This window comes from Salvia hispanica, chromosome 6 (assembly GCF_029641045.1).
Source record: "Salvia hispanica isolate PSC_SH4W2 chromosome 6, Shi_PSC_v1, whole genome shotgun sequence".
Classification (NCBI taxonomy): Eukaryota; Viridiplantae; Streptophyta; class Magnoliopsida; order Lamiales; family Lamiaceae; genus Salvia; species Salvia hispanica.
The window spans coordinates 9,449,370-9,472,017 of NC_142697.1; the positions used below are offsets into that span (position 1 = coordinate 9,449,370).

Sequence of the window (22,648 nt, forward strand, 5' to 3'; positions counted from 1 at the left end):
CTGATTATTGCATAAGCTAAACTCGAAAATTGGTGAATGCTATAACTTCTTCACAAATAAATACTACCTGTAAGGATATGGATCTTCTTGGAATTTTAATATTTCATTTTCTCTTAAATTATTTGATGATTAAGTTCTTAGACAATTAATTCTTTAATGCCTGCTTTAAATATTACTGTATCCAATTAACTCTATGTAAATATTTACAATGTTAAATCATCATGTATTATAAAGTACCAAGGCTTGTGTTTTTAGTAATTGGGAAATATGATTCCGACAGGATGTTGAGGATTAGGGGTGCTTAAATGGTTCTCTGGTTCTCGATTAACCGAAATTTGAATAGGAACCGGCCGGTTAATTGAGGAACTGGAACCGGATTTTTTGGTACCGGTTCCAACTTTTTAAATAAAACTAGTTCTGGTTCGGAACCGAAACCGACCGGCTCCTAACCGAGAACCGGATTATAATTCAATTTTATTTTTTTTAATTTAATATGCTAATAAATCTAATTTAATTGAATTAATTTTGAATTAAAGTAAAATAGTTTGAAACATTGAGTGATTTATAGATTTTAACAGTGCTAGATTTGCGAGCTCTATTTCTAAAGTATTTAAACCGTAATACTTTGAATCCACAATTATTTCCTCAATCCATTTTTTATGAACTAACTACAATGAGTAAGACAACATAAGTTTATTTTAATTTCGAAATGAACTTATACAAATACATTATCATTTCATATGATAGAAATTTAACTTTATAACAAATTTATGAGAACAATTCATTCAGCATATGAGTTTAACCTGTTTGTGAATAATTTATTAACTGCTCCATTATAAACCAAAAAGTCACAACAAGATCAATTAGTATTAGAAATTCCATTGAATATTTGTTTAGCCAAAAAAGGGAAAATGGAATTCAATTTTAAAACTTATTTTTTAAAAAAATTGCTAAAGTTTAGAACTCCTCTTTTTTTTTAACAAAAAATTGCTAACATAAACTAGTCCTACTACACTTGGCATCACCCTTATCCATATATAAATATTACTGTATTGTTGGTTTGTATTTTTTGTGTATTTATTTGAATTTTTAGGTATTATTTATTATATTTCTAGACGTTGGATTATTACTTTTTTTAGTTGAACCATTTAAAATTATAAATAAATTCGGATTAAAATTACACATCGGTTCCGGTTCGGAACCGGAATAGACCGGTTCTTAACCGGTCGGTTCCAAACCGGAACCGATCGGTCCAGTTTCGGTTCTAAAATTTATGAAAATTTAAAACCGGTCAAACGGTCAACCGGCCGAATAAGCAGGCCTACTGAATATCTTAAATTGCTAACGTCTAACTATGTTAAGAGTCTATGTTATAGATTTCAATACAAAACATTTGTATGTTAACTAAATTTTATTGGCAACATTTATAAGATAGCATCTTGACATAATTATCATTTAATAATTAGCAAATACTCCTCCGTCCTACAATGATTGTCACTTTTTTCCATTTCGGTTCGTCTTACAATAATTATCACACTTCATTTTTACCATAAATGGTAAATAGGTCTCACATTTCACTAACTCACTAAATAGGTCTCACATTTCACTAAATAGGTCTCACATTTCACTAACTCACTTCACTCATATTTTATTATAAAATCAATATAAAAAATGGGTCTCATATTCCACTAACTTTTCTAACCAATTTTTCTTTACATTTTGTAAAATTCGTGCTCTCAATAAAAGTGACAATTATTATGGGATGGAGGGAGTGGTTAGCAATTAATAAAATAAAAAAAAAAAGGTATATGTATAGTTTTAAATTACTTCCCTAATAAGGATAAAAAAAAAACCAATAGCCACAAATAAGATTATAGAAAATCCGGCGTCAACCAGGCATCCCATAATTAATAATGTAAATGCATCTTCTCCCCAAATAAAACTTCCCCTCATTGGATATGTATCAAGTAATGAATCGTTGACTTCCCAACCAATCAAAATCCGATGAATTCCACGACCGACTCCGGCGGGTTCCTCGGGTCGGAGAGCATCGGCGGGTTTGGGTATGGCATCGGCGTGTCGGTAGGCATCCTCCTCCTCATCACCACCATCACCCTCGCTTCCTATTACTGCACCCGCAACACCAGCACACCCCCCGCCATGCTTCTCCCCCAGGCCCAGCGCCACGATCCCGTGGCCCTGGCTGGGGAGGGCGGGCTCGATGAGGCCACCCTCACCGCATACCCGAAGCTGCTCTACTCAAAGGTGAAGAAGCACAAGGACTCTAGTACGGCCGCCTGCTGCTCTATCTGCCTCGCCGATTACAAGCCTTCCGACATGCTTAGGGCTCTCCCCGACTGCGGCCATTACTTCCACCTCAGGTGCGTCAATCCGTGGCTGCGCCTCCACCCCACCTGCCCCCTCTGCCGCACCTCCCCGCTGCCTACGCCGCTCTCCACGCCGCTCGCGGAGGTGGTGCCGCTCGCCACCAGACCCGGTGGATGAATTCAATTCAATTCAATTTCAACATATCATAATTAGTTAGTACTATTTCTACTTCAATTATAGATTTCCATCACATTTTTCGGTTTCATATATACACGATTTTTGTTCTCGCTACATCTTTGAGTTAGATAGTCAACATGCATTGTCATTTAGTTTCGATTTCCGTTTGTCGATACTAACAGAATGCCAAAATCATCAGTTTTTGATGTGGTCCCTTTCTAGTATTGCTCATAATTTGTGTCGGAATCACAAAAATAAATTTAGAGTAAATTAAACTGTATAGGATGAGTGATTTTAAAGATTTCAACTGCAACAAGTGATATATATATGCTCATGATTAATGGTACATTCATCCTCCAAAAATAGTACTCCCTTCGTCTCTCTTCGTATTCATTTTTTGGTTGTCCCACAGTAGCCGAGTCATTCCCTATTTTGGTAAAAAGCACTAACTTTTTTTTCTCTCTTACTTTATTTTCTCTTCATCTTTCTACCTTTTTCCTTTCCTACTTTGTTTTTCCTTCATTGAACTCACTTTTAACACAATTTCTTAAATCTCGTCACGAAAAGAAACACCTCTACTACAGAGAACGGAGGAAGTACTATTACTAGTATTTTTTTAGCTCATTCAGCAAAATTAATCTCTTTCCATACATAATACTTCCTCCATTCTCAAAAATAGAAACATTCCGTTTTAAGAAGTTTCTTTTTCTATAATGAGCAAAATTTTGCATTAAAGTCTATATCGCTTCAAAAGTTGCTATTTTTCGGGATAAGAGGGAGTAAATTTTTTTACTCTAATAAGAAAAGTCTTATTTCTATATACAACACCTCAACTGTGTATATGGACCAAAAAAAAAAAGGAAACTCATAAAATTGAAGCATGATGTGTCCATGGACTTATACAGTACACAGTTGGCGATGATGACCAAAGGCTTATTCACATCCTAATTGTAAGCAATAATATTGTCTTTCCATTAATTGCATCCATGTGCCTCCCGTGATAATACTAGTTCTCCAGTATACTATGGGAAGAATGTGCATATGATCCTCCCTTTATTTATTAATACATTCAAACATATTTAAATTATAAATTACTTACGAATATTGTTTAGGGACTGAGATCAATACCAAACCAGTCTTAGACCTTAAACGTCGAACAACATCATTATAAGATAACCTGAAATTCATTATGATGAACTTCTAATTTTAAAATTATGCTAGATGATGTCATTGTTTTTAAATCTCTGAATTCTCTACAAATATAGTTGTAATAAACTCCACGTTATTTTTTAATAATGTATTTAACGTTTAGCATTTAAAACTATTATTATAATAGAACCCTACTGCTTAGTGTCGAATTTTGATCAATATTCAGAATTTTATATGCCAAATCATTCTTACTATAATTAGGAATTATATCTGTGATAAAAGTTTGTTATAATATGTTGTGTGCATATTTATTGATAAATAGGTAAATATAGTAGATCATATTTTACTATTTTCTCTGGATAAAACACGGAGTATATAAAAGTCTTGGATCCGTCCAGCAAAGTTCTTTCCATAGAAAGGGCTTCCATAGAAAGGGCTAGTCTTCGAATGTAGTAATGTGAATGAAAAGATCATATCAGCAAAACAAAATGGAAATAAATAGATTGTGATTGCAAAGAATTGTGTGCACGAGATCGGATTGTGTTCATATCATAACAATCGTTTTCCAATTTTATATTTATACCATAAGTAAATAATTACAATAATAATGATAATATATTTATTATTATTATTATTATTATTATTATTATTATTATTATTATTATTATTATTATTATTATTATTTTATTATTATTATTATTATTACTGCTGTTGTTGTTGTTGTTAGTATCTTCTTTCGCAATTTGTAGAAAAGGGGAAAAGTATTATGTGGGAATATTTACGATGGTATCTAGTAAGTCGACCACATACTTGTACCTAGGGATGTAAATCAGGCCTACTCATGAAAATAATTACGAAAATGCCTTTTTTTCCTAAATAATACTCCCTCTGTCCGCGAAAAGAGACCCCACATTCTACCAACTCACTCCACTCACATATCATTTAAAACTAATATATACAAGTGAGACCCTTATTCCACTAACTTTCTTTTACCCACGTTTCTTAACATTTCTTAAAACTCGTATCAGATAAGAATGAAACTCCTATTCACGGACGGAGGGAATAGTTATTATACATTTTTTTTACATATAAACTTATATGTTAAGTGTAAGAGTCAAATAAATTAATGAGAACAACTTTCAAATGATAAATCATAATAGTTTCATATACATTAGTAAAAATGATTTATTTTACTAACTTTCAAAAGGTTAGAAAGAGTAATAGAAGTTGATAACTATATAATGAAAACTAGCTCTTTTTGGGTCAACTCTATGGGATTTAGGTCAAATTTCAGCCGCCTTATTGAGTGCAATTACTCGAGTTATAAATTGTATTTTTTTTCGATTATAAACTTTTATCTCAACTTTTCAGGTTTTTCAGATCAACTCGTGAGTTTCAGGTTCGATCAATGTCCTTACTCATATCTATATATAAATCATTTTCTCATGTTCCCACTATTTGGTGAATATTCTGTTAATACACTACGGGAAAAGTAAAAGGTCAGTGACCCAGTTATGAGAATAAAAATTTATTGATTAGAACATATTGTCATGTTTCATGTACTGTGTTCAATCAATTATGTTATAGAAATATTCTTTATCTCTTAATTATTATTATTTTTTTTGCACAATTATGATTTACTACTAAACACATCATCTTTTTTTTTATCAAACGTCTTCCCCACGGAGGGTTAAGTAGGACCTTCATCCTGTATATATCATCTCAAAAAAAGTGATTACAATCCGACAGACCCAAAAGTGGAATGTCCAGAGAATCTTACATCAAAAGCAACAAGACACTAAAAAACAATGCTCAAGAAAAGCAATGAAACAAAACTGTCCTCATCTAGATAACCAAAAAAAAAAAAACAAAAGTCAAGAGAATCTAAGTTAACATACCCATCTGGTCCAATCTCACCAAGGCTCTCACTTTAGCCGGAGCTGAACTTCCTGTAAATCTCCTTGTCTCCACGCTTTCTTTACCAAGATTCGCCAGAAAATCAGCCGCTTTGTTGCCTTCCCTTCTGATATGCGTTGTCTTCCAAGACAAACCTTTAAGGGCGACTCTAATATTTGTCATGGTATGTCTCATCTCTGCCGTCCCAGCTGGCCCTTATCGAGGATATGATACAAAATTTCTGCATCCGTTTCCAACCATAAATATCTACCGAGTCTCCCAGCCAACAAGATACCTTCCAGCAGCGCCTTCATCTCAGCTTCCAGTCTCGAGTGTGCTGCCATCGGCAAACAGTAAGCCTCTACTATTTCACCAAAAGAGTTACGAATTAAACCCCCTACCCCTGCCTTGTTTCTCGGACCTTTAAACACCCCATCTGAGTTTAACTTCAGCTAAGGTAGGTCTGGAGGACTCCACTCATTTTTCTCTACCCTTTTAGTCATACCTTTGTCTAACTTAACTCCCATAAAATCCACTTTCGGATAACTTCCCTCCCATTGTTCCGGCCCAAGATGCCCTACTAACATCAAGTTTCTCAGATGCCCCTTCACCTTGTAGCAAACATTTTCAAGCCTGGACACATTTCCATTATGCACACACTCGTTTCTCTCTGTCCAAAGATACCACAATATTAAGCATGAGATTAGAATACTAACATGGTGTTTATTTACCCTTCGCAGGTGTTGCTGCCACCATCTCAGTAGTATTTCTAAATTATGTCATGGCCAAGCAAAATCTGGGGCTTGTGGAAACCATGCCGCAAAGTGCTTCCATAACCCCATGGCTGTCTCCCCGTTCACAAACAAGTGTAGTCTCGATTCTGTATTCGGTTTGAAACAGCAGCGACATTTAGACGCCAGCGAGACTCCCCTCCACTGAACCTTCTCATCAACCGATATTCAGTTAGCCAACAAGCGCCACAGGATCATGAGATTGTGGGATTAATTCCCTTGTTCCAAATGAAGTTGTAGACTTCCCTTTTCTCTCCTCTATGTCGGACATGTTCCCAAGCTGAGGCTAGAGTAAAATTCCCATGAGGAATCAGAGCCCATCGCGCTTTGTCGTCTTCTTCTGTATCTATCGGAATGTGCAGGATGTCCTCCACTATTCCCCTCGGCACTCCCCAATCTTCCATCAGCCTGTAAAGACCTTCCTCATCCCAAGCCTTATCTTTCCAGACATCCTTTACCCAAAAAAATTCTGGAGACCCTTCCCTCGAGCCAAGGTTGGACAGAGGCTGATCATTCATCCATACATCTTCCCAAAAACTTATCTTTCCCTCACCCAAAATCCACCCAAAAAGGTTTTGGCAATGAACCCCTACTTTGAACATTCTCCTCCAATTAGGACTAAATCGGCTGGACCGATATATAGATAGAGAGGCTGAAAAAGAACAGTATTTCCTGTGCATATACTCTGCTGATAAGTCGTATTCTAAGCCTTGGTTACTGGTCAGTATGTCATGAAATGCATGTATTATCTGCAAAACAGTTGCTCAAGTGTGCAGGATTAAAGGATCCAAGTCAGTAGGAGACGATTCAGGCGACGCAAGTGAAAAGGGCGCTAGAAGGGGGCAATACTGACCAGGATGCATGCCAGAGAAAAGGCTCGAGATGGAGAAGAAGGATAGCTGGGATGATCATTAACAAGGGCAGAAAAGTCAAAACTTGAAGGAAGTCTACCCTAAAAGCAAGGGCAAGCCTCCCTATAAAAGAAGCCACTTGGAGAGAGAGAAAGGAGTTCGCCTTTAGAATTGGTCCCTTAGAGTTCGGTTAGGAGCTCTAAGTTCTCAGTTCAAAAAACACACTTAGTAGAATTCTCTCGAGAAGATCAGTCCTTCAGCATTGTCCAACCTCTCGTTCCTCGCCACAGCTATGGTCACTTGACGTCCAAGAGTCTGCCGGAGAAGTCATCGATCCACCGTTCCAGCCAGTTGCCGTAGTAGTATAGCAGTATCATCGCCCGGAGTGGCCAAACAATCGTTATTTTGCTTTCTAGTTTAATCTTTACTTGTTTTCGTCGTTGGTTTTGTTGCAAACACTCATCGTTGTTGCCTTTTGAAGTACTTTGTGAAGTTCCAACGCTTAAATTATGAAGTTTCTATTTCGTATGTCGCTTTGGTTCGAGTTTGCTTCATTTTGCCTAGGAAAATTAGATCTAGTTGTTGCTTTTAAGTTCTAAGTGTTTTCTTACCTGGAGTTGTCGATCTGAAGTTGTAGTTATGTTTTAGTCTAATCTTAGTGCTTGAGTCTTCGTGTTGCATTATAATCACCGCCTTGCATGTTAGTCAGTAGAAGTAAAATTGCAGTTTCACCGTTTATTTTAAGTTTGAGCATTTTAATCAATGGATCTTGAGTTTGAGGTTATGAATCTGAGTTTAGTTATGGTGTTTGTGTTCATCTGATTTTTTTTGTTAATACTTGGTGAAGAAGAAAACGTCAAAATCAACTTTAGTTTGGACCACTTTACTTTTAAGTTACTTTTGCTTTTGTTCCCTACTTTTCAGTTGTACTGTCCAGACCTGTCAGAGAGCCACCCAGCCACCAGATATGCCTTGTGGTCTAAATTTCCTCTTTTAGTAACTGTCTACTTTTCATATGCCTCTGAGACACCTTGTCCCCTATTTCCACGAACACCACCACATGCCTGTTATTTTCACACCCACTAGTTAGTAGAGTACTTCCTTTACCTCCACTATACTAATCAGTAGAAGTGGGTTGAGGAAAATTGTTTGAAGCCAGGTCCCGGTTGTCGTACTAACGACTCAGCTGGGTCGGGAATCTCTTCCTGATCAGTTGGATACACTCCAAATTACATACGAAAACCGACCTAAGTCCAACCTTCATCTGCCCACAAAGAATTTTTCTCCCGGAATCTCCACCAGAGCTTGTAACTAAACACTTCAATAGTATCTGCCATACGCCGTAGGCCCAGCCCTCCCTCCACCACTGGCCTACAAACATCCTCCCATTTAATCCAATGCGTCTTGGAGGAAAAATTACAGGAGCCCCAGAAGAATCTTGCCAATACCTGCTCCATTATCTTGATTGCCCCCTTGGTAGGATCCAGAACTTGGAAAATATGGATTGGTAATGCCTCTAGCACACTTTTGATCAATGTTAGTCTTTCCCCAAAGGAAAGATGTCTGTGACTCCAGTTATGAATCTTCTCGGACATTTTGTTACAGATGAACATAAACAAACTTGTCTTCTTTCTCCCCTTAAAAATTGGAGCCCCAAGGTAGGTGCAGGGAAAACTCCCTTGCTGAAATCCACCAACCAAGCTCACCCCCGCTGCCCAGCCTTTGTATTTCTCATTAATATAAAAACAGCTTTTCTCCTCTGACTCATGCTAAACTTGCAATCAAAATGTCACCCACAAGTGTATGGGGGTATGTAGCACGTGGCAAGTTAAAATTATCGATCCTCGAAGACTAAGTGCCGGCTTGAGTACTACGATGCAATTTAGAACACTATCTAGACTATTAGAAGGAGTTTTTTTTTGGTTTTTCTACACTAAGATCAAAGAACAAGTAAGAAAGTAAGAGCAAAAGGAAATTAAGACAAGAAAAAGGATAGTTTTCACTCAAGTTGGAAAGATAGGGATATTGATCCGTTGGTATGGATCACGGGTGTTCACCTAGGGATCATGCTCATCTAAATGGTCTTATGTGTGGCTAGGAAGGTCGGGTTAATTGGCTAGACCCCCTCTCGGGTGCACCTAACACGTTGATCGGCCTCTAAGGTCGGAGTCTCCTCCCTAGACTTCGAAACCAACTCCTACAACCTACGGACCCAAGCCCTCTCTCTAGCTATGTCTCTCTCGAGCACATACAACGCACGGAGTTGTTGGTCATTTAACTATCTAATTAAGCATCTTTCAATGACAATAATTAGAATAAGACATATCAAATTGGTAGCTAATCAATTGGATAATGAAAAAGCACAACAACCAACAAAACCACCACATAAGACATAGATAAGCATAAATCAAGGTTTATCCCATGGAATCCATACAAACTTCACCAATATCCCTAAATAAGAACTTAGCTACTCATAATGGAAGCTAAAACAAAGGAAAATACAAGAACAACAAAAGAAAACATAGTAAGAAAAGGTAATAGAACTCCCTAATGTAGACTTGATGTTGGGGAGGATCTTTCTTCTTCAATCTCTTGAAGATGGAAGTCTCCTTGCCTTCAATGACTTGTATCTCTCGATTTTTTCTCTCAATTTGTCGTGGGGAAGGTTAGGGTTCTAAATTGAGTTAGAACCCCTTTTATACTCGGAGTGAAAATCAGGACAATTAGCAAACACCCGGTCGGGTGATTTGTAGGTGATAAAACACCCGACCGGGTTTTCTTCCTCGAGCCCGCTATTTTGCAAAACACCCGACCGGGTTTTCCGAGAAATGGAAAACACCCGGTCGGGTTTTCCTCCTGGAGTCCACAAGGCTACTTCAAAACACCCGACCGGGTGTTCCGAGAGATGGAAAACACCCGGTCGGGTTTTCCAACTGGAGAACTCCTCGAATTTCAGCTTTGGCTCGTTTCAACCTGTTTTCATCACAAAACTACGAAAAACCCATCAACTCACCTAATTAGTGTATATGCGGTGAAAAAACTTGTATTTAACATCTTAAACCATCAAAAACACTCTTTAATCACCCATAAAACAAGCCTAAAATATGAGTTTGTCAACTCCCCCATTAATCAATTACCCTGACACATTTATGTAGTGCTTGAGACATCTTTTAATTTTCCGGACAGTCGCTCTTCTTGCTTGCGAGAAAATCATAATATCATCAGCATAAGCAAGGTGTGAAACTCCAATTGAATATCTCGTTGTACAAAACCTCATTTCTTTACGACCCAGGATAAGTCAGTCCAGCAGGAGAGATAAGTAGTCAGCTGCCAAGATAAACAGAGACGGAGGCCACGCGAAGACTTGAAAAAACCAGCCGGTGTACCATTGATTAAAAATGAAAACCAGCAGGGATTCACGCATCTTTCAATCATACCCAGCCATAACTCCGAGAAACCTATCTTTTCAACACTTTCAGCAAGAACGGCCATTGGACACGATCATACGCCTTTGCCATGTCCAATTTAAGGACCAGGTTTGGTGAAGGGTTACATTTCCAGAGTTCAACACTTGGTTCATGCGCCTGTCAGCCGACTCTATCAATACATGGGCCGATTTCAAGTCAGTTTTCCTAGCCGAGTTTTTCCCGTCTTCAAAGACAAGTGCATTGAAGAGGAAAATATCGTGCATAAGGCAAGAATATGATGAAACCCTGAGCGAGTACTGGGAGAAGTACATGAGTCTTCTGGAGTCATGCCCCAACCATCGCATGAAGGAGATAGAGGTGCACCACACTTTCTATGAGGGGATGAACGAGGAAACCAAGGATCTGGCGAATTCATCATCTGGAGGCGATTTCACCCAGTTGAGAGTCAGTGAAGCCAAAAAGGTGTTACGGAAGTTGTTGAATGCGAAGAAGACATACGATAACGCGAGGGATGGGTACAGCAGAGAAAGGGTAGCAAGTGCTTCGGCTACTGACCAGGAGGAGCGGATGGATTTGAAGATGGGGGAATTAAAGAAGGAATTGCTGACTGCAATCAAGCAGAACACTCCACCACCTTCTCCGACTGGAGGCAAAGAGGCCCCAGAACTACCATATGATCAGCCGGACAACTCGTTGGATGTGAAGCAAGCAAATGCCGCAGGATACTACAATTCCAACGGCAATTGGATTCCGGGAAGGCAGAGGGATGCACCATGGAGGGACCACCAAAATTTCCTATGGGGAGATGGAAATCAGAATCAGAACCAAAATCAGGCTCCAAATCAACCCAACCCCCACCCGAACCAAAATTCCAACCGTGGCCCAACAAACCCTGACTACCAGTCTAACTGGGTAGGAAGAAATCAGCATCCTCATAACCAAAACCCTCAAAACCAGAACCCGAACCCTGCCTATGTGCCACCCCATCAGCGAAACAACCGGAATTTTTGTGTTTAACTGGGTAGTCAGGGCCCAACAAATCCTGACTACCAGTCTAACTGGGTAGGAAAAAATCAACCGCTGAGGTTCTGATCTCCTCTTCCTCAGTAATGATTTGGTCCCCATCCTCAATCGAGAAAATCCTAGCCTTGGCTCTTTTATGCTTAACCAACCCATGAAAGAATTTTGTGTTTCTTTCACCTTCCACTGACCAACGAATAGCCGCTTTTTGCTTCAAAAATCTTCCTCCATCTTCAATCTAAGAACCGGTTCAGCTGATGTCCTATTCATTTCTGCCCGTGCAGCAAGTGTTTGACTCTGCTCAAACCTCTTGAGGGCTTCCTGAGCATCTCTTTCAGCCTGCTTTAATTTCTCAAACAAATTACCAAAAACATTCATGTTCCATTCTTTCAGCTTTTTCTTTAGGCGATTAAGTTTCACCTGCAGGTTTAACATACCCCTTTCTCCTGTCGCAATCCTCCAACATTCCTCAACTACCTGCATAAAAGAATGATGTCTCACCCACATATTCTGGAATCTAAAAGGAGGCCGCATGGGAGGGCCTGGGTGTCGGCATTGGATAAGCAAAGGACTATGGTCCAACATCACTCTAGGAAAATTTGTTACTCTAGATTCTGGGAACAGATCAAACCACCCCTCACCAATCAACGCGCTATCCAATTTCTCAAGAATATCTCCTCTGGACCAAGTAAATTTTGCACCATCAGCTCCCAGTTCAAGAAGTTGACAGTAATTAATCGCATCAGCAAATTCCGCCATCTCTCTTGCCCTGTTCTTATTAGATCCCTTTCTTTCCTCTTCCAAGAGAAAAATATTAAAATCACCCCCTACTAGCCATGGCAAACCCTCCATCCTGACTGCAAGTTCCCGAAGTTTGTCCCATAGGGGTTGTCTACTTATTCTGGTATATTTCCCATACACCACCGAAAGATAGAAAGGGGAGACCAGCTCACCAGTAGAAAAACGCGCGTGTAATACTTGCTCAGATACATCCCACTCGTCTGCCTCAATGCCATGCTCCGTGAAGATCCAGATTTGACCGTTTTCATTCATGCCTTTGAAGTTTAGCCCAAACTTTCTACCAAAGAACACTAGTTTCGGCTTTGTCATTGGCTCTATAAGCGCCAAAACAGAAATTTTATGTGTTCTTATCAAATGTTTGATGGTACTCTGAGTGCTTGCATTAGTAACACCCCTAGCATTCCAAATTACGATGTTGTAAGTCAATTTGACATAATTGTAGTCCTCCCGAGGACTCAAACTTCCCCTTCTTGTTATTTTCCTCCTCTAGCATCTCTGGGAAGTCTCCCCCACAGACTCCCCTTTTCTCTACTAGACACCCCAAATCCACCCTCTCCTCATCATCATGGCTCTCATCTGGATCCCACTCTTTTTTTCATCCTCGTATTGCTCTGCATCAAAATCTCCATTCGGGAGTACCTTGAAGAATTTAGGATTCGAGGATATACCTTGCAAGCGATCTTTCGCCTCCTCACCATATTTCTCCCGATGGGGAGAATCCAACTTCCCATAAACATTCTCAATATATCCAGCTGCCGCCCCACTATGCTGCCCCTGGGAAGACCTCCCCCACTCTCCCCGGTTACCCTGGCCAAACGAGTAAGACCTCCCAAAACCTCTACCCCTGTTCCTTCCATACCTCCCTCTCCTACTCTAGTGAATTTGGAAACCCTCTGCGTCCACCTCAGCACCAACATCTCTCCCCACTACTCCATTCGAGCTTAGGGGCAGCCCCCCATCCCCTCCAGCATTTAGGAATTCTGTCCCACTTGATCTTTTGTCGAACTTCCCTTCCCTCAATATCAATTACTATCTCCTCTAGGGGCGACTTGGATATATCAATTTCAATACATAGTCTTGCCAAGGAGAGCCTCCTTCTCGAGATGGTCGCATGATCCACCTGTATAGGCGTCCCTAGAAAGCTCCCTATCGCAAACAAAGCGGACTTTTCAAACTAGTGAATTGGAAGACCGACCAGATTACACCAGATTGCAGATGACATCCTCCGGCCCCCTACCTGCCTCGCTCTAACATCTTTCGCCAAAGATTCCACATCTTCAGCCCCGATCACCGGCGACCCATCCACAGCTCCCCCCTCCGACGAATCCTACATCAGGTTAAACGTAACCACCAACAGCCAAAAGGAAAAACAAAAACTCAAGCAAAGCAACAGAAATTCCAAGCACAACTACACCAGAACAGGAAACCAAACACTAGAAATAGGTACCAAATCACAGACAGACCGGCGACTGACCCGTCCGAGAGAAAACCAAAGCCGATCACCTTTCCATCTCACTATGTGAAAATCGCACGCACTTAGAGGATTTTTTGGATCCAACTATAATGACTTATTCTACTAAACACATCATCTTAATATGTTTAAATCACTAAATTTTTAGTCGGAAAAAAAAAATTGTGAATGAGGGGGAAATATGTTTAAATCTGTTTCTTAAAAACATAATTTTTTTTCTTTTTGGGTCATTTCCTAAATATAGAAACACTCTATTTTTAGAAATTTCTTCTCTATGAAATAAGACCCATTTTCCATTAACGCACTTTTTCTTTTTCTTTCTTTCTGATTTCACTTCACTAATACTCCCTCCGTTACAGATTAAGAGTCACTTTTTGCCATAAAAGTTCGTTCCAGTTTAAAATTTTCCATATTTTGTCATACAATTTTACCCCATTCTTCATCAAAATTACATAAAAATGACATTATCTACATTGAAATAAATCAAAACAAAAATCAAAAGTCAAAAGGGACCCACCTTCAACCAACTCCACCATCTCACTTCATTTATTACACACTCTACCATCTCACTTTATTTATTACACACTTCAACTCTTTCTTAAAACCCGAGCCATAACAATAAGTGACTCTAAATGTGGGCCGGAGGGAGTATTACTTAAAAACAATACTTTTATCTCTTTATCTCTCATACTTTAAAAATTTTACATTAAAACTTATACCATCATCAAAGATTCAAAATCTCTATTTTTAAGAGGACTAGAAGTACTCCATCTATCCCATTAAATATGAAACTTTTCCTTTTTGAGTTATCCAATTAAAAATGAAATGCTTCCAAAAATGGAAACAATATCATTTGTAATTTTTTTTTCTTTTATTTTATTCTATTTTCTCACTAAACACTACATAAAATCTCGTGCCGAAAAGAAAATATTTAATATTTAATGGGACGGATATATATAACATTCATTTTACATAGTAGCTTATTCTATTATGACTTCCTAGATAAACATGTCTTCGTCCCCAAAACAGAAGGGTGTTAATGTTAGGATTTAGGTCACATTTAAGAGTTAAGAAATACTGTAATACTATTATCAAATAAAGATAGTAGTATTTACATTTGGATAAGTTCTATCCTTATATATGTTGTTTTATATAGTATATGATTACTCATTTTAATCGTAATTAATAAATTGCATTGTAATCACATTGCAGTTGTGTGCATGTCGTTCTGATTCATAAACCCAAAGCTCATCTTTCTCTTTGGACTGTGTGGAAATCAATCAGGTTTTCGAGTCTGTGGAATGTGGATTACAAGTGGGGAACATTAATAGCAATTTTGGACTGATCAACTAATACTTTAGTTAATAACAATTCAAAAACGAAAATGATAACAATAACATAATTATGATCTATAATTTTTATTATCGGAATATATATATATATATATATATATATAGAGTAGTAATATAGGACAAGTGTCCATTAAGTACATAATTAGAGAACAAATCACAGCCACAAGATCAAGAAATCAAGGGCTAGATTAAATAATCAAGGGTTATTTTTCGCAGTTCATTGCATACACAATTTACTTCAACAAGGGGGTATTTACGTCATTTCATAATTAGGGTAAAAAATTAGAGTTCACAGATTAAAAAAAATCAACTCATTCACATTCCGCCTCCCCGCCTCTTCTTCTCTCAGAACCTCGCTGAAAAAGCAATGATTCTTCATCTTCATCCATCATCTCCTATCGATTAAATTGAAATCGACGATAACCATCTCCGATTCAGCATCTCCATCGATCGATTCAACATCTAAATCCGTCAATTCAGCATCTCCATCCGCTGATTCAGCATCTCCATCGATCGATTCAGCATCTAAATCCGCCGATTCAGCATCTTCATCTTCGCGGTACAGACGTCGTCACCGGCGTGAGGTGGCATGTGCTGCCGCCAGACTCTCACGGCTATCGCACCCCTTCAGCGTCGTCACCTCACCATAGCCGCTGTCGGTGTGCCATTGTTGCAGATTTGCCGCCGCGGCCACTGTCGGTTTGCGCTCGGAGTTTTCTAACTCCACCGCTGCCTATGTCCGCTCGAAGCTACATCATCTTCATCTCCTTCGTGCTGCCTCTGCTCACCGTGTTTGTTTCTGCTGAGTCACCACCTTGGACAAATGCGCCTTGCCGTTGTTGCTGAGTACAATTAACTCTTGAATACTGAATTGAAAGCAATACTTGGTTAAAAAATGCGATGAGCAAGTGAGATTTGTGCGGAAAAGCTGATGCATTTTGTTTGATTACTCAATCCATTTGTTCAATAATTCGGGGTAGTTATGATTTTCTGAAGCCGAAGGCTCTTCCGTGGACACTGCAGAAATGAAGTACTATGTTAGAAGCATTTGAAGTCCTACTGAAATGAAGTAAAAACATAGTCCAGTGAAGTAATAATATTTTTGAATGAAGTAATTAATCTACTCGAATAAATTGAATTTTTACACTAAATAAAGTAAAAACCTTGTTCAGTGAATTCGAATAAAGCATGTGTTGAATTAATTTGAAAACCTACTGGAATGAACTAAAAACCTATTTGAATGAAGTAAAGACTCATTTGAATGAAGTAATAAACATACTTGAATGAAATAATACCTACTAGAATGAAGTAAAAATATATTTATTCGATGATTGATATTATTGGGATGAAGTAACGACCCATTTGAATAAAATCTGATTTGGTTTCTGGTTTGGTCTTTAAAATTGGTTCGACATTGATCAAAACTCTCATTATATACAAATCCACCACTTGTTGCAGAACTAGAGACCCAATTAGGGCCCTTAGATCTAGTTTTTTATGGATGAAATGAGAAAATTGAGTGAAAATTTTCGTCCTTCATCAGATAGCCACATTACTTCAACGAGGGTCTTTTTTTGTCAAATTACATTAATAGTTTATTATTTCATTTTCGTAGGTTTATTACTTCATTACAGTAGCTAATTACTTCATTTTAGTATTTTAGTACTTTATTTTAGTAATAAACCCTATTGTATAAACAGAGCATTTATATTATTTCATTTTCATAATTTATTACTTCATCTTATCAATTTACTGCTTCATTAAAAAAAATATGTAGTTCATTTTAATGTTGAATGAACACAACAGTTAATATAATGAGAGTTTATGAATTAAATCCATTAGTTTCTCTATGGGGGTAATATTCTGTACTAGAGTCTAGAGCCTTCAATTTCTTGTCCTCTGCATATAGCACAGTTTGTATGTTCATTCATGTGTGCATTAACATGAATGAAGTAATAAAGTGTATGAATGAAGTAACAGAGAACATAAATGAAGTAATAAAGTGTATGAATGAAGTAACAGAGAACATGAATGGAGTAATAAAGTGTATGAATGAAGTAACAAGAACATGAATGAAGTAATAAAGTGTGTGAATGAAGTACTTGCCTAAGTAATTTGAGAGGATTTCCAAAGAAATACTCGCATTCATCATCTTTTTAGAGGAATTTTCACCTATACATAAGAATACAAAATAAATTTACAACATATCATATATAATTATAGATAGTTCACTTAGAATACTATGTTACTTCATTTAATGTGATTTTCACTTTATATTACTTCATTAAAGACATAACTAACTTCATTATATCAATTTACTACTTCATCAAAAAAATATGTAGTTTATTTTAATGTACAAACAACACATCAGTTAAAGATGTTACTTTATTATAATGTATTATTACTTTATTTTTAGAATCATTTACTTCATTATAATGTTTTATTACTTCATTTTAGCAATAAAACCTACTGTATAAACAAATCATTTATATTACTTCATTATCATAACTTATTACTTCATCATATGAATTCAATACTTCACAACAACTAGATTATAGTTAATAGGAAAACAGATCAGTTGCATTACCTCATCACATAAAATATGTAGTTCATTTGAATATGCAAACAATGCAGCAGTTAATTTTAATTCTAAAATCCTGAACTCATACAAAACAGTAAACATATAGTTCATATTTATCGACTATTACTTCATTATCATTTTTATTACTTCATTTTGGTAATAAACCTTACTGTATAAACAAATCATTTATATTACTTCATTATCATAATTTATTACTTCATCTTATCAATTTAGTACTTCATTAAAAAGAATATTTCATTAAAAAGAATATGTAGTTCATTTTAATGTGCAAACAACACATCAGTTAAAGATGTTACTTCATTATAATGAAGTAACATCTAGTTGTTGTGAAATAAATAAGACTTATAGTGAAGTACAATGGTGCATAAGTATATGGCTTAAACTGAGACCATTTGAAGTGAATATTTGTTATAGTGAAATAAACATTTCTTATGGTGAAGTGAATATTTCTTATAGTGAAGTGAATATTGTGATGTATATTGTGCATATAGTGAACTAGTATATGCTCACAGTGAAGTATATTGTGCATATAGTGAACCAGTATATGCTTACAGTGAAGTAATTAAGCATATAGTGAACTAGTATATGCTTACAGTGGAGTAAATTGTGCCTATAGTGAACTAGTATATGCTTTCAGTGATGTATATTGAGCATATAGTGATGTATAATGTGAATATAATGAGTTCCATCTGTTGAGGTCCTTATATATCTGAGATGAGTTCCACGTAAGGTTCATCCACCTTCTCTTTGATATGATGGTGCAGCTCTGGCTTGTCGTGGTCTTTATCATCGTCGATAGTTATGATTAATTTTGGTGTCAAGGTGAAAGAGTGGCCTGGAGTCTTCATTGTACGGCTTCCAAAAGGTTTGTTGGGGTAACGAGGCGAAGTGAGGACTGCTCCTCTTGAAGAAAATGCAAGAGAAAATGGATAGTCCTAAGTGGTGGTTTTAGTTCACTTCTTACATGTATTTAGTTCACTTTCCAATGGTTTTAGTTCACTGTTAATGAGTTTTGTTTCGTTGAAATTTTTTTTTCGTTCAGCATACTTATTTTGGATACACTATAGGTGCGAATTATTTAACTGCTTTATTCAAATGAACTACATATTTTATGTGATGAGGGGATGCAACTGATCTGTTTTCCTATTAACTATAATCTAGTTGTTGTGAAGTATTGAATTCATATAATGAAGTAATAAGTTATGATAATGAAGTAATATAAATGATCTTTTTATACAATAGGTTTTATTACTAAAATGAAGTAATAAAACATTATAATGAAGTAAATGACTCTAAAAATGAAGTAATAATACATTATAATGAAGTAACATCTTTAACTGATGTGTTGTTTGCACATTAAAATGAACTACATATTCTTTTTAATGAAGTAGTAAATTGATAAGATGAAGTAATAAATTATGATAATCAAGTAATATAAATGATTTGTTTATACAGTAAGGTTTATTACCAAAATGAAGTAATAAAAATGATAATGAAGTAATAGTCTATAAATACTTCACTGTGAGCATATACTAGTTCACTATATGCACAATATACATCACAATATTCACTTCACTATAAGAAATATTCACTTCACCATAAGAAATGTTTATTTCACTATAACAAATATTCACTTCAAATGGTCTCAGTTTAAGCCATATACTTATGCACCATTGTACTTCACTATAAGTCTTATTTATTTCACTATAAGAAATATTTACTTCATAATGTATCAGTATACGAGCTAACTGTTATACTTCACTATAAGAAATATTCACTTCATAATATCTTAGTTACTGATAAATGCCATACACCTAGAAACAGTTATACTTCACTGTAAGTCAGATTTACTTCACTATAAGAAATATTCACTTCATACAAAGATGAATCAGATTCGAATTAGGCTTCTTATAGAATTGATACCGAGTCCATTTGATCAATTGAAGACATGTAGCCTGTGTGAAATAGCAAATTTGCAGATCGTGAAATTGACAGTTGATAATAGAGAATCAGTTCTTGCGATGAAGAATCTGTAATTGATGATGGAGATTGTTGAACATGAGCGGAGCTATGTAGATTGTATAATTGGCTAGGGAGATCACAACAAATCAACGTGAGTGATGGAGATAGGGAAAATCTCAGTATTAGCGATAAAAATCTATAGAATCTGCGTGAGTATAGCGAATATGCAGATTCTGAAATCGATAATTGACGATGGAGTAAATCAGTTCTTGCGATGAAGATTCTTCAATTGGCGATGGAGATTGTTGAGCATGAGTATATGCAATGGAGATTACAATAAATTAGTCGGGGAGCAGGAGGCGACAAGGGCACAGGTGTAGAGATATTGTCGGTGCCCGCGAGAGGAGGTGAGCCGTACTCCGCGAGAGGCAGACCGGAGAAGGGGGCCAGAGATAGGAGGCAGCCGTGAGAGGCAGGCAGGCCGCAGGAGGGTGTCGCCGGAGAGGAGGTGCAAGTGTGCTCTGCCACCTCCGTCGTGAGAGAAGGAGAGAGTGTGTGTTTGTGTGTGTAAGCGTGAATGGTGTGCGTATGTGAAAATATGAGAACAAAGTTGATTTCCTAAAATACCCCTATGCAATTTTTATTAACTAAAGTTATTTACTTATTTTAGTCATTGGATTAAGATAACATGTGGCTGAGATTTATTCTCTAGTTATAACACTCCTCTATATATATGCAGATTCAAATCACAATTTAAATATGATTAGCTCTCACAAATGACAAAACACATTTGAAATCAACACAGGAGTATGATACTTTTTAGCCAATACGTAAAGAAGAGTTTTGAAGTTGAAGTAAAGGTCAACTAGTTCTGTCCTATTAGAAAAGAAGATAAAATGCGTCGGCAATCGGTACAGCTTGATCGCTGCAACTTGTTAAGTAAAAACAGAAGAGAACAATACCTATGTGAACCGCTACTTTTACTTCTATATCTTCTGCGCTCCTCATTTCAACATTCCAATTGATCACACACGGAGTGCAATTGTGTTCAAACAGGTACTATGTCTTAATTAAAACTCCCATCAAATGATGGTTTTGATTCACAAAGATGATAGGCTAATACCCCTTATTCTTTTATGTGATCTTGCAGGGCGTAAATGACTTTCACGAGCACTTCATCGGTATGAATCGTGTAAAAAAACAAGTTTATTTATTCGATGTTGAGAGTTGTTGCATGATATTATACCCGTTTCCAATCATTTGTAGAAAAGAAGTTGTGAACAACAACTTAGACTTGTGGCAATTATTGTAGGTTGTTTTTCATCACTTGAAGTCATGCTTCCTCCATCATATCAACTCTGAAGTAGTATCAAGTGTCCTTGCTCACCATCTAAGGGTTTAATGTCATGGTAGTTATTTTATTACATTTTATTTTTAATTACAAAGTCTTAATGTTGGTTGGTGCCTTAATTAGCGAAGAATGACTCATATTGAAGGGTGTAAATTTTTAGCTTTGATTGTTTTAACACCTACATGAAGAAAGTGGGACTGTGAATCAGAAAGCAAGTCGACATGTAAAGGTTGCCATCAGATTAGATGATTTTTGTCGTCCATGCCTAGTACTCCATTTGGAAGTTTGTTGCATAATTGTATTAGTGCCTCCTCTACTGTCAATTGTACTATTCTTTACCTTTCTACTTTATCAATTTTTTCTTCTGCTTTTGAGTTTGATAGAATTAACATATTGATTAGACATTGAACCAAAATCATTATGTGTCACAGTTATACTTTTTGCAATATATACGGAATTTTAAATTTGTTGAAACACGCGTTTAATTTTACAATGGCCAAATTGGCAAAAAGAGAAAATTCAAGAAGCTTGTAAAAAATACTCTCTATGTCCACTTTTTAAAGAACCCTTTGGCCATTTTTATTTGTCTACGATTTATAGAACCATTTACTTTATTCTATTTTTAGTATGCGGATCCCACATCCTACCAAATTTTCACACTCTTTACAAAGTCAAACAATTTCTTAAAACTCATGCCGAGTTAAAATGGCTTTAAATGGTAGGCAGAGGGAGTACAATGCACGAGTGGGCACAAATTATTTCGGGTTAAAGTTTAGTACTCCAATGTTATATGCTTATAGCCCATTATAGGTTCAAATCTTAATCACATAATATGAAAAACCTACTCCCGCCGTCCCTCGTTATGCATCCCAATTCTCCAATTTACTCCGTTCTTTATTAGTTGTTCCATTTCATTTTTACTACTCACTTCATCCATAAAAATAGGGACTTTGGCATTGGCGGACACAGTAAAGAGGGACACAGTAAAGAGGGGCTGAATTTGGTATTTACTACTCATTTCATTTTTTCTATTTTGATTTTTTTCAAAAATTTGAAAATACTATACCTAGCCCTTCCCAAATTAATGATGGTATAGACCAAATAATTGAAAATTAAATGCTAAGAGGGGCTGAATTTGGTATTTAAATTTTAAAGAACAGTAAAAATGGCTGTCCATTTATTTAAAGAGATTACTAACTAAAAGATAAAAAAAAAACTTTAGAATCCCAATTCCCTCATTAATATGCATCCCTACTCCCTCCGTCCCTCATTATGCATTCCAATTCTCCAATTCACTCTTATTTTTATTATATATATTGGTCTATGATTATATCCTATATTTTCTCATATTACGGGGCCATGCCTTTAAAAAAATGTTAATTTACTTTAAAAAAAGGGATCAACCATTCCGTTAACGCTAGCCTTTGAAAAAAAATGTACTCTCTCTGTTTTTTAAATAGTACTACCTT

At 36.7% G+C, this 22,648-nt stretch overlaps 1 protein-coding gene and 2 long non-coding RNA genes across 3 annotated transcripts; all 3 read left to right on the forward strand.

The window, feature by feature from the left end:
• The first annotated feature begins 1,891 nt into the window (after positions 1–1,891).
• Positions 1,892–2,619, forward strand: LOC125208369 (RING-H2 finger protein ATL70-like). Its single transcript, XM_048107965.2, has one exon. It carries the CDS (start codon positions 2,005–2,007, stop codon positions 2,503–2,505), a length of 501 nt encoding a protein of 166 aa, XP_047963922.1. The 5' UTR covers positions 1,892–2,004; the 3' UTR covers positions 2,506–2,619.
• Positions 2,620–5,537: 2,918 nt separating this feature from the next.
• Positions 5,538–7,720, forward strand: LOC148923177 (uncharacterized). Its single transcript, XR_016132633.1, has 2 exons — positions 5,538–5,903; positions 6,291–7,720. It is a non-coding gene; the product is annotated as an uncharacterized LOC148923177 (long non-coding RNA).
• A 12,930-nt stretch (positions 7,721–20,650) lies between these two features.
• LOC125203599 (uncharacterized) lies at positions 20,651–21,530 on the forward strand. The gene is made up of 3 exons (XR_007173402.2): positions 20,651–20,884; positions 20,979–21,009; positions 21,141–21,530. It is a non-coding gene; the product is annotated as an uncharacterized LOC125203599 (long non-coding RNA).
• The last annotated feature ends 1,118 nt before the right edge of the window (positions 21,531–22,648 follow it).

Excerpts from the sequence above, each read along its gene's own strand:
- LOC125208369 (XM_048107965.2), top strand. The coding sequence starts at position 2,005 with ATGAATTCCACGACCGACTCCGGCGGGTTCCTCGGGTCGGAGAGCATC.